At 40.1% G+C, this 12,582-nt stretch overlaps 1 protein-coding gene across 2 annotated transcripts in view; it reads right to left on the bottom strand.

Annotated features, from left to right (window-relative positions):
* Positions 586-12,582, bottom strand: part of NASP (nuclear autoantigenic sperm protein) — a 28,856-nt gene continuing 16,859 nt past the window's right edge. The window contains exons 4-15 of one of the 2 annotated variants that reach the window (XM_005678526.3): positions 10,958-11,038; positions 9,807-9,916; positions 8,127-9,107; positions 4,884-4,963; positions 4,546-4,631; positions 4,365-4,438; positions 3,688-3,876; positions 3,392-3,558; positions 2,939-2,995; positions 2,765-2,842; positions 1,915-2,043; positions 592-1,470 (exon numbers count right to left, since the gene is read on the bottom strand). In XM_005678526.3, the coding sequence (XP_005678583.1) occupies positions 1,390-1,470; positions 1,915-2,043; positions 2,765-2,842; positions 2,939-2,995; positions 3,392-3,558; positions 3,688-3,876; positions 4,365-4,438; positions 4,546-4,631; positions 4,884-4,963; positions 8,127-9,107; positions 9,807-9,916; positions 10,958-11,038 (2,113 nt within the window). In that variant the 3' untranslated portion in view covers positions 592-1,389. Of the gene's footprint in view, positions 1,471-1,914; positions 2,044-2,764; positions 2,843-2,938; positions 2,996-3,391; positions 3,559-3,687; positions 3,877-4,364; positions 4,439-4,545; positions 4,632-4,883; positions 4,964-8,126; positions 9,108-9,806; positions 9,917-10,957; positions 11,039-12,582 lie in introns of both variants that reach the window. The other variant, XM_005678528.3, reaches the window with a different exon arrangement.

The following is a 12,582-nucleotide window of genomic DNA, read 5'->3' as shown; positions in this document are numbered from 1 at the left end:
ACATCCTCCAGGAAGCCTTCCAGATTCTCAAGGTCACCGTAAAACAGGGAGCTCCTGTAGCCTATCTACTTACAAACAACCTGGTCATGTTCCCCCCAAGTTGGCAGGGGGCTCATCAGAGGTGAAATCCAGCTGAAATTATATTGGGCCTGGCTTCAGACCCCAGTGTTGGCAAAATCAAAGGCTTGATAATTAAGAGCTAGCTGCCTTTGCCTCCAACACTCGATGTTCAAACTCCAGGTTCTAACCTGCTATCTGTCCAGTGCAGCAAAGTAGCCCTGTGAGTGTTGAAATTATCAAATCCCGTTAGGTAGTAGAGGGCAGGCCCTGTTTCAAGTTCAGATCCTGCCTGATATAAAGCAGTTTATTAAAGGTCAGCTCAGAGGCAGCCAAGTCACAGATCTGACACTGGCTCTGCACCCTGGACATGAGCAAGGGCCCAATGGGATGACATTAGTACCAGTGGCCTAAGCACCAGCACCCCTGGACTGGGCAGCCAGAATTGCTGAGCCAGTTTCCACCTTTCAACCCGACATCCCACTGAAATGCTCCAGGCAGCCCAGGATCCCACTCTTTAAACACAAGTCCAGAGGCATTTTAGCATCTTTATTTAAGAATTCAAAACTGTGGACAGGTAACAATTCCAACTGTTGCTATTTTCTGTACAGGAAGGTTCAAATATAACAATGTAACTCAACCAACCAGTTCTCCCCACAGATTCTTCCAACCACATCCAAAGTGTCCAGTCAGTCCCTCAGCCACTTGCAAGCTCAATTTTATACAGTTAGCACAACAGTTTTCCTCAAGGATCACTCCCCCTGCCCGATCCCTTGCCCCAAATTTTCTTGTTTTTTCCAGGACAGGATTATGGCCCTAAATGGAGACCAGGTGGATACCAAGGTGCCACCCAAGGCCTGGCATAGCTGTTATTAGCTCACAAAGTCCATCAAACAGTATCAGCACCAAAGAACAAGATCTTCACTAAGTCTTGTTTTATAGCCCCTGTCCAGGGAGAGCACCACTCAATTTGCAAGACAGCCCAGGTTCGGAGTATTCATAATGGAGAAGATATAGCACCACTGGAAGATAAGGGCCTGCAGCCATGCTTGATTTCATCACCTCCACACTAGACAGGAATCTGGATTAGAACTTCCAACAGAGATCAATACAGAGGAGGAAAGAAACACAAAAACCTTTGGCCACTGTATAAAACCCAGAGTGCTCCAAGGGGCACAGATTAAGCCAATATTTAAGGGGAAAAAAATCATCGAAGCCTCAACCTTTGCTTACAATCTTTATTGAAGTTATACAAAAAGAATCCCCGAAAAGTGAAAAAATACATTATATACAAAAACACTTTCCATTGGGAGGAAGGCTCTGCTCCCTCTCTTAACATGCAGTGCTTTCAACTGTAGCTCCGGCCTCCACTGTCCCCTCCACTGCTGCCCGGCTTTCAGCTTTATTCTCAGCCTGGAAGATAAACAGGGAGCCTGGGCATAAGTGACCCTACTTTAAGCCATTCTTTCTTACACAACTGAGTTGGCCTCAGTCAGAGGAACAACACAGTCCCTTAAATTCTGCTTTGCTCTCTACACTAAAAGTGATCACAAGTATACAGCCATTTCCTAACTTCTCTGTAATAAGGCTGACAGAAAGAGGAGCAAACAAAAGTGACTGAATGGTCTTGGCAATCAAGCGTTTTCTTACACATTCATTAGAGGGGGACCTGTGGTATGTATTTGACAATGAGACATCTTACATTTCATAACCAAACTTTCCTGTACAACCTCATTGTTTTTATGAAAGCAATCAAATAATACAAAGAGGATCAAGTTGGGGAACATGCATTGGTTTCCCCAGTCCCTGAGAACAAGGGAAATGAGGCAAGAGTCCAAACCCTGCTTAACTGCCCACCTCCTCCTCCATGTTTTCGGAAACTTCGGTTCCACTGGAAATAGTGTCCCCACTGCCTCCATTCACCTCCGGCTCTTGTTTGGCTTTCTTTGCATCATCTTTCCGGGGGCTCTCTTCCTCTGGTTTCCTCTATAAACATATAATTAATTGTGAAAGCTTCACAAATGTGCTTACTGTCTTTAAAAGGACAATTATAAAACAATTTTGTAACACATGCATCTTCCCTATGGTGCAAAGATCATGAACACCAGGATTCACAGTTCTAAGGGTCTCCTGAGCCACAGCCTGTCCTCTGCAGAAGAGACTGGTATGCCTAAACATACCAGTTCAGTCTCTTCAAGGATGAAGAGAAAGGATAGGGATGAGGAATAGACAACAGTGACCAACCCACAAATCTGAATTTCTACAGTTGAGTCAGGAAGCAAAATAAGAGTGAAGGCTCCTTCACAAGTTTAAGGAGGTCTGCTGCTGAATGACTACTGTAAACCTGCCAGCTTCCCAAGATGGGATGATCTGACTAGACATCCTCATCAGCTTTCCTAACATCCCTTGGGCTAAAATAGACCAGGAGTGTTGCCAGAAGACATATATATTTCTTTTGGCTGCACTAGGTCCTAGTTGTGGCATATGGGATCCAGTTCCCTGACCAGGATCAAACTCAGGCCCGCAACAATGTAAGCTTGGAGTCTTAGCCACTGAACCACCAGGGAAGTCCCAAAACAGATGTCTTATTGCACCAAGTATTAGGGATGTTTATGTGAAAGGTAATTCTCATGTATCATTTGTAGGGAGGGAAATGCAGTGTAGGAAGAATATAGAAAAGAAAAGAAATGACCACATATAGATTTACCTTCTTTCTGACAAGGTGGGAAATATCAGTAACACAATTTGATGAGGAAGCACCATCTGTTGGTTTTCTACTGGCAATCTGGCAAAAAAGAAACCTTTGTTACCAATGTACTGCTATATATGAAATATACACTGAGGCCTAATAATAACTGACAAAAATCACCTGAATACCCACCATGGAAACTGAAGAGCTTCCGCCACTAGGAGTGAAACCTGAAGTAGAGCTCTCCACCTGTGAGAAATGACAAACCCAAGTGGGTCCCAGGATAGAACCCACCAGCTCACCTACCTACAAGCAACTGATTAATAAGACTTCAAATACTAGTGGCCTCCATATGGTAGCAACATCACCCCCCCTTCTCTACTCAGACCCATGGTCACACAGTAAGTAGCTGAGAAAGAATTCAAACCCACAGTCTGGCTCCAGAGCATACTGTCTTAAGCACTGTATTTACTATTTGAGAGGAAATCATATATGACTTCTCACATTCCTTCTGACACCCAAATCCCTGGAAACCAAGTCATGAGGAAGATTCCTACCAAATGGAACACTAGGTACCATGATGAAAGGGCCTTCAAAAATATCAAATGTGTGACTATCAAAACTCTACAAGGAAACCAAACGAACCAGAGTTGCTTTCAGAGCCAGTTCAGCTACATTCCCACTATGCTGGGACTCCTTTGCATCTTCTATCTTCTCTCTAATTTCAGGGAGCAGCTCCTTCAGCTCCTCAATTTCTTTCTCATATTCAGAAGGTGATCCTTCAGCCTCCTTCATCTGCTCATTTAGTACAGCTAGAAAGAAAAGACTGAAGTGATCAGTAAGTAATAGATAACACAAAAGGAACCTTTAAAAAAAAAGAAAAAAACCTGTCAATACTGGATCCATCATAGTTATTGTGCAAACAGCCGACGCATACTCACCCATTCTCTTCTCAATAACTTCAATAGATCTGCTGAACTGAGCCACTGCTTCATCATACTGAGAGTTGTACCCGTAGGCCAAGCCCAGCTGGTAGTGAGTCTCTGCAAGGAGCCGATCATGGGCTTCCAGATACTGTTCCTGCAGGTTTAGGCAAGCCTGGAACTCCTCCACAGCTTGGAGGTAATTCTCTATTGAAGAGAAAAATAGTAAGCAAATGTACATTTAATATACAGAACTTCTACAATTCCAGAAATTCTGCAGAAATGTTTTCCCATGTTATATATATTTCACTTTTCTTTGTAGTATCTCCAGCACCCTCGGACAACTTAAAAAAGCTACTGGGAGGGAGGTTCTCTGGCAAGCCAGTGATTAGGACTCTGCACTCCCAATGCAAGGGGGCCATGGGTCCAACCCTCATCGGGGAACTAAGATCCCGCATGCTGCACAGCGCAGCCAAAAGAAAAACAACCTACCGAGAGACTTTCATTTAGAGTATCATTTAAAAGACTACTCATTGTTCTAGGAACCATAACGAACCCAAAACACCTACTGTCCATTCAAAACTAACTGCCCATAATTTATGATCAATTGAGCTGGATTTTAAGGAATTAGAAGAAGGTTAAGGCATGGGGGGGGGGGGGGACTGCGTTAGAGAGTAAAATAGAAAATGTATTACCAGATTCAACACTAACTTCTCCAAGTTTAAGATGTGCCTGTGCAGCATAAAGCTGAGCCTCCTTCGTGTCTTGCCTAAAAGAAGGAAAGATACTTAGAAACCTTAATAACATCTGACCAAGCCTGTTTTGTTTTCAACCCCCAAACTCCCAACCTAAGCCTAAAAGCACCAAGAGTTTTACCTTTTAAAAATGATCTTTGCTAAATCCAGCATATCCCAGGCAAGCTCTAGGTTCCCAATCTCCTCCTCTTCATTTTCTTGAAGGGACTAAAGTATATCCAAATCATTGGTGTTAGGCAGAAGCACAAGACAGGCATCTTTGATTACAAATCAAAGTGACAGCAATGGGTCCTGTCCTAATTAACAGAACCCCTAGGATCAAATGGATCTGCCTATTCTCAGCACGAACAAAGGGTCCCCAAACCCTAACTAAGAAATGACTATAATAATCATGCCAACACTAGTAAACCATAGTCCTACAGTAAGAAAGGAGATAATACTCAGCAAATAATAATTCACCTTGTTTTCAAGAGCTGAATCATTTAGTGTTTCTTCAGCCTTGTCATTTTCTTTATCCTCCTCTTCTGAGCCCTCGGTTTCTGCAAGCAAAAATTCTTCAGTATTGAGAATACTAAACATAACAGACAAAGATGACAGGACAAGTCAGAGATTCCAATAAACATGTCAAATGACCTATATTCTGGGGTAGGACAGGCCAGATTCAAGCCAAATCGGGTACATTTGAACTGGATATAAATAATAAAGTCAGTGGTTAACAGTCTAACTCGAGTCTAATCCAGACTTAGCATAATCTTAAATAATTCAGACCTTCAATGACCAACAGGCTGTGTTTCTCTTCTAAAAGTCAACCTGCACAGTTCAGATCAAAAGAAATTAACTACTGACTTTAATTCACTGGCTAGAAACTCCCATCTACTCAACCAGAGTCAGTTGGCGGCCTCAGCCAGTATTCCTGGGTTCTTTAAGCCAACTGTCAGTTAATACTAATAAGGCCAAGAAAATACCAGTTAAATTACTCCAGTCCATTTGAAGCAAGGATGCTCAAGAGGATGCTTTCCCACAACACAGCCATGGAGAGAAGCACAGCCCTCACCAGTCCTCACCAATGAGCATGCCGCACTCCAGCCAGCTCCAGCATGCACAGAATTTGAGTGAGCAGTGCCATGTTATTTGACTTTCCAGTACCATAATCTACAACCATAGCACCACCACATTTCATCATACTGACAAATACAAGTTAACTGCCTGCGAGGACAGGCTGCTGATAAACAGCTCTACACACTTGGGTTCAAACAATTCATGAAATGGGTATAATGTGCCTATTTCTGCCATCTTTCATTAAGTACTTAACACCATCAGAAGAGCTCAAATACTGTCTAACTGAAAATTAGGCATTAGAGCCATGAAATCAGGTTAAAGAACTTTTATCTGTCTACCAATATTTCTTTAGGATGGAAATAGGCACAGGAAAGTCTTATAAATTAGGACAAACTAAAGTCCTAAGAACCAGTTAAAGTTACAAGTTAATTGTAATTAACCTCTATAGCAAACACTGTTTTATCAGGTACCTCCCTTTTCTCCTGTTGACCATGTAATTTGGTGCTTCTGAAATGTAAGTACTCACCACCACCTACCAGTACCTTGCCATGTCCAAATTTCAAAGTGGTTTGTATACTTAGCTCCCTAATGTTAGGCTAGATGTTGACTTTGATGATGACACCCATCCTCCACCAGAACACATAACAGGTAAAGCAGATGGCGTGTATTTCTCACAATATTAAAAAAACCAAACACCTTATCTTCCCAACTTGCAGGAAAATTTGACAAAATGTTGCTCTTCTATATTCTTATTTATCTGGTATCTGTTCAACTCATACCAGCATGCTAGAAAGTGGCATCTACTTTGGCATAAAATGTCTAGATATTTGGAGTTTTACATCAAATTTTTAAATTAAAATTCTTATAATGGTCTGAGAAAAATACTTGTTTCTCTTGAGGAATCTGCATTACCTTCATGGTGGAAAGAAAGCCACTATTTTTCAACCTGGTAATCTGTACCCAGGTATTAATAGAAATGCACTGAAGGCCTCAGTTAAGAGATGTTTATTTTCTAAGTTTGTTTGAAAATGGGATCTTTTTTGTAGTATGTCATCCTTCAGAGAAAGGAAAACAACGTTTTATAGATACCATTTCTCTCATCTTAGAGCGTCTTCAAAACAATGTGGCAAGAAAGCTGTGCAAAGCAGAGGAGTGACTCTTAAATACCTCTTCAAGGGGTTTTAAGAGAAAACCTCTTCCAAGATTTCTGCAGGCTAGTGCTACCACATACATTTCTGACAAAAAGTGGGTTAAAGGAAGGGATTAAAATTGCCTTCCTCAGTGTGAGGTATTCTGGGAAGAACACATTCACATCAGATCTAGGGTCATATTCTGGTCCTATGATTTACTGTTTGACCCCAAGTCACGTAACCCCTAACCGTCCATTTCCTCATCACTATAACTGGAATACTACTACCTACTACATAGGACTGTATTTTGGAATTGAAAGTAAAGTAATGTATGTGAGAAACTCTAAAGATTAAGACATGAGAGGTTTTTTAAAACTGAGGAATTGAGTTCTGTGCTTTTTCCATACACTCTCCTCAAGCCCAGTGAGCACCCCTATGGTGCTATCATTTAGCCAATTCATTTCTGGTTACCATGCTTGTGCTGGCTGGAGTACAAGGACTTGCACACAGGTAGAAGGAAGTTAACCAGAATTAGCTGCAGATATTGATAATGGGTCTTTGAACATCTCAAACGTAAGAAAACTCAAAGTAGTCATAATTAAGTAATATGTGTGTATGTATAAAGTATTAACGATTAATTGGACTATACCTGTGGTTATTAATACCAACGTTAGATAAATCTTACAGACACAGCAGAATCCTCAAATGATAGTACAACTCAAGTCAGACGTGCCAATTATGTAGTTGCTAATTAGAGGCTTATACATCTTGATGAAATGGAATCATAATTAGACCAATGATATGATACAAAGCATTCACACTTCATAACATTCTAAGTAACAAAAAAGTCAGTTTAGCAGCCAAAGCAAGCATGAAATGAGGAGGGAAAGCTGCAAGAGTTTTCAATTATCTTTTGGAGGGGGCTAATTTAACTAATGTGAATAAGCCTCTAAACACTTCCTGAAGACTGAAAGTAAAGATTACCAGAATTCTTTCACTCTGGTGATAAAACTTAAGGGTAAACTGCCTTCACTTAAATGGCATGCCTGCTTAAGTGCATCAATTCAGTGGATTCTACTGCTTTAATCCTGCTTCCTAAAGCAGAAAAAAAGGAACCATGTGAACAGCAAATTTAAAAATCCAGAGGCATGCAAGTGAACATCCATTCAGCATTCTCTGCCAGCCTAGCACACTATTTCCCTACCTACTCCACCCCCACCACCCACCTTTGTTGGCTAGTAGAGTGCAACAAGTTACTGATAGCTAGCCAAATCTCAGAAAGGCCTATTTTGCAATTAGTAAAAGCGTTAGTCTATAAGCCAGCTAAAGAAGACTTGCTTTTAACTTGTTCAACTTATCACCACCTTCTTAAACCACTCCCATTTTCATTTAGCCCTTTCCTAATCCAAAGGCAGACGGAAAATTCTGAATGGAAGGCTGACTTTCACCCATGATTAGTGAGTCAAATCCAGAATGTACTCCACCCACTGTAGCTCTTGTATGTCCCGGTTACCTTCACCCTCTTTCATCTGTTCTTCTTTGTCTTGTGCTTCTTCATTAGCAGCTATCTTAACTTTGTCTTCAGGGGATTGCTCAGTAGCCCCCTGGGCCACCTCAGTCTCCACCCCATCTCCGGCTGCCTCAGATTCTTCTACAGCCAGCTTAGTCTCCTGGCTAGGAACCAACTCTGCCCTGACCTTCTCTAGTCCTGAGCCATCTTTTGTTCCTATCAGTCCTTCTGCATTAGTCTGCAGTTTAGTGGAGGCGTGATCCCCTGCAGCTGACAGTCCATTGACTGCACCATCCTGAGGCAGAACTGTGTCCTGCCCTCCAGGCTTCTCAGAGACTTCTGATCCGGCTTCTGCAGCTGAGGCATCTGCAGCCTGTGTTGTCACCTTCGGTGACTCTTCGGCAGAAGGCAATTCTTGCCCTACCAACTGCTCAAGAATGGCCTTTCCTGGTTCACTTTCAGAGGCAGCTACCTGCTCCTTTGGCTCATCCCCACCCATATCCACTGGCTTGACTGCTTCTATCTCCACTGGAGTGCCCTGCTTTTCTAGAGTCACAACAGGTTGTTCTTTCAAAGCTTCTTTTGGTTTCTCCTCTATGCTCACAATTACTTCTCCCTGACCCCCTTTTTCTCTGCACTCTTCTTGGACGTCAGTTTCAGAAACTGATTTTCCTTCCTCAGCACCCGGTATTTCCTGATCTGGCTTCTTAGAAATGACTTCAGCTTCACTCAATCCTTCTGGTGCCGCTGCTCCTTTTCCCTCTTCAGTGGTTTCAGTTAACTGATCTGGAGCTGATTTAACTTTCTCCTGTAGTTCCTCTGCAGGCTCACCGATATCCATATCTTCTCTTGCACCCTTCTCCATTTCAGTTTCCTGTTCTTTATCCATTTCAGGCTTTACCAGAGACTTGTCTTCTGTTTTTTGGGCTTCTTTTTCTCCCATGGCGTCATAAACCTGTTCTCTCAACTCTTCCCTTGCTTCCTCTACATGGTTAAAGAACATGAAGCATAAACATGTCTTCGAGTTTAATGATAAAGGCATAAATGGAAACTAAAAATACATTCCCTTTAAACCCTCAAACAGCCTGGCTTAGGTTTTAGCAGACGGCCTACAAATTACCTGCCCCTTTGAGAAAAGCAAAGGAAAAATCCCAACTAGCAGAGCAACTTACTGCAAAACAAACCCAAGCTCCTTAAATTAGGTATTATTTTACTTGAGCATTCTAATTATCAGTTAGGTAAGAGATGCCAAGCTTTACATTCTCCTCTCAACACTATATATATATATATAAAATAGATCTGATGTGTAAAACTCTAGCAGCAAAACCCAGATTAGAAATTAACATTTAATTTTCTTAGAACCAAAAAATGTAAAAGGGCCCCCAAAGCCCAGCCATTAAAATAACTGAGCTGCAAAGACTTTTAAAAATTTACATCAGAAAAATATTTTAGGTTATTTTAATACTTAGACTAGCAATTTAAATAACCAGATTTATTAGGAAATTAAGTTATCCCCTTAAAAAAGTCTATCATTAGTTTCACTGAGACCTCCCCCACAGTCTCCACTAGATGCAGGTGTAGCCTCAAGAGAGACTATTCAAAATAAGGAGAGGCCTATTTCCATCGCTTTTACACAAGAAATATACGTCGCATCTCTTGAATGTCACATGCAACTCCACATACCATCTATGTTATCATTATTTTCTACCAGAGATTCTTCTTCTGTTTTTTCGCCTTCCTCCTCTTCCACATGCACACCTTCCAGGGCATTTCCCAATACACCATTCTCCATTCTAGCAGAACAAAAGGAGAAAGCACTAAAGGTATCATGGCTAGAACCTAACAGTCTTTTTAAGAGAGAAACTTAGTCCTGTATTATAAAAGCAACAGAAGAGTAAGTAAGTACAGGGAATATGAACTATAAGCACTCATGAAAGAAAAGCAATGATCAAAATGAATATAAACTATGGTTTTAAGAGCACTAAAGACAATGAACATACCCTTTATCCAGCCATCTGAAAAAGCACTGATAACCCTTACCAAAAGGGCCATGTTTCCCAAACTTCTCATCCACCTGTATGTCTCTAGATGGCCAAAAACATTCTGGCAAGGTTTTCATGACAAATCCTTAGACTGCTTTACAAAATTAGAAAGCTTAGCAAAAGTGACAGATTAAATAGATTACAAATTATTTGCTATTCTGTGTACCCTCAATATATTTTATTCTGGTTAATAAATTCTGGTGGAATATCACAACAACTTTCCAACTCCTTATCCAGAGATGATTCTTCTGTTTTTTATCTTAAGACATCTTCACGTGCCAAGTGTTTCCAAATTGTCCTTCCGTCCGTCCTTGTTATGGATGATTGTTCTGGGCTAGCTGAGTGTTTTTAAAGATTCCCTCTCTAAACTAGACTTGGTAAGTTACTGACTATTCACTAATGGAAAGATCTCTGCTTCTAATAACTGCAAAAGCCAAAACTTAAGTATAACTTTACTCTTTCAAGTGCCTTTCAAAACTCCCATCAAGGGAATTCCCTGGAGGTTCAATGGTTAAAACTCCACACTTTCCACTGCTGAGGGCAAAGGTTCAATCTCTGGTCAGGGAACTAAGATCCCACAAACTGTGCAACACAACCAAAAAAAGAAAAAGAGAAACAAAAACAACCCGTCGATTTTTCATCCTCCCTTTTATACCCCGAGTAAAACCAGTCTCACTCAGTTCCTGTTAAATCTCAAGGCTAGTAAATAATCTTAACAAAGAAACTTAAAAGTTTTTAAATAAATCATTATGATACAAACATCTTACTTTAAACTTAGCTTGAAAGACATACCTTGCCAACTCCAAAAGCGATTTCCCATAAAAAAAGAAGGCTTCTCCACATTCATTAGCTGTCTCTCCATACTTCTTACCTCTAAAAAGAGAATAAACAGCTAGGATCTGAATTAAATTTCTATTTTTTCTAGTTCTTTAGCCATAAAATATTGTTTCTTCTGTAACACATCCTTCTAGGAAACCAATACTCTCCCTTCCTCTTGAACTCAAGGTTCAAGGGATTTTAAGAACAATGAATAAGTTAATGTTGCCAGTTCTTCATCTATATAGTATATATAATTATGTATTTAGATATATAATATACATTATATAATTAAATATAATATATATTCTAAAAAGACATCTATTTGCTACAATTAAAATATATAATCCAAGATCCAAGCTATCAGTAGGTATTTCTCCTGATAAAAGATAGGGGTCAATATAAGCCTGAATATTGTTACGAGTTAGATGGCCTTTGGCTGGGACTAAAGCATGAATCAAGTTCATGTAAAGGCATCATGATAAAGAGTTAACGTTCTTCAGAGCCTGACTGCCTAGATTCAAATCCTGCCTCTAACTTTAAACTTTAGTAGTTAACTTAATCTCACAATGCCTTAGTTTTCGCATTTATAAAATGGAAATGTTAAGAACCGCTTAGATCCACTGCAAGAACTAATTAAGTTAATGTATATAAAATCACTCAAAATAATGCTTAGAAATACAGACAGCAACATTTATACCAAGTTTAGCTATTAATACCTATAAACATGGAAGCAGCAGAGAAAAAATCACAAGTATGATAAATGGGAAGGAGGAAGTACTTTATGTGGAGTAAAGAGACTAGCTTTTATGGGGTAAAGGATCTGCAGAAATCATGCTAAGTCAGGTCAACTAATAGCCTAAGAGTCTTAGTAAGAGTAACGAGGGCAACTAAGCATAAAAGCTATAGTGATGAAGATCATGTTTAAGGGAAGTCTGTTAGATTAGAAGAATGCATCTCAAATTCTCCTCAAATACCCTTAATGGCAGGACAGTGAGAAAACAAACTTTTCAGGAATCTGGAAGGAAAAAGCTAAGAAGTGTGTTTTTATGTGCTCAATCTTAAAAATTTAATTTTAACATTTTACAATGTAAGGTTTTTATATAGAAACACCTAATTACTTAGCATCAGATGAAACCTGGATCCTAGCCTTAGCACAACACTAAATACCAGAACCTCAGCTCTTCAGGCCCAGATGATGACAGAGAGGCCAGAGGCCAATAAATCAACAAGAATCAACAGGGATCCAGGAATAAGATTCTCTTCTAGAGGGAGTAAGGGTTAGGAAAAAAATACACTAATATAACCCTGACTGACTGAATAAAAGGAATGAAGAAGCCAAAGACTTAATCAGTGAGCCTCAAACCTGAAACCCAGCTTTATTATAAGCATCTCTTTCATAAGGAAGATTTCAATTCCACTGAATATAATGTTATCAACTAATGAGCATGCATGACTGACTTCAACTGCTATTGGTAATGTTATTTTTGAGAAAACAAGTAAGACACTTTCTCTCACTGTATAAAGTACATTAAAGTCTTTGGCTAAACTACATCACTCTTGAGGCACTAAGACTAACCTGCTCTCCCAAGATACAGATA

Source organism: Capra hircus, chromosome 3 (assembly GCF_001704415.2).
Source record: "Capra hircus breed San Clemente chromosome 3, ASM170441v1, whole genome shotgun sequence".
Taxonomy (NCBI): Eukaryota; Metazoa; Chordata; class Mammalia; order Artiodactyla; family Bovidae; genus Capra; species Capra hircus.
Note: the sequence above shows the minus strand (reverse complement) of the source record. Positions and strands in the feature narration are given on the sequence as shown.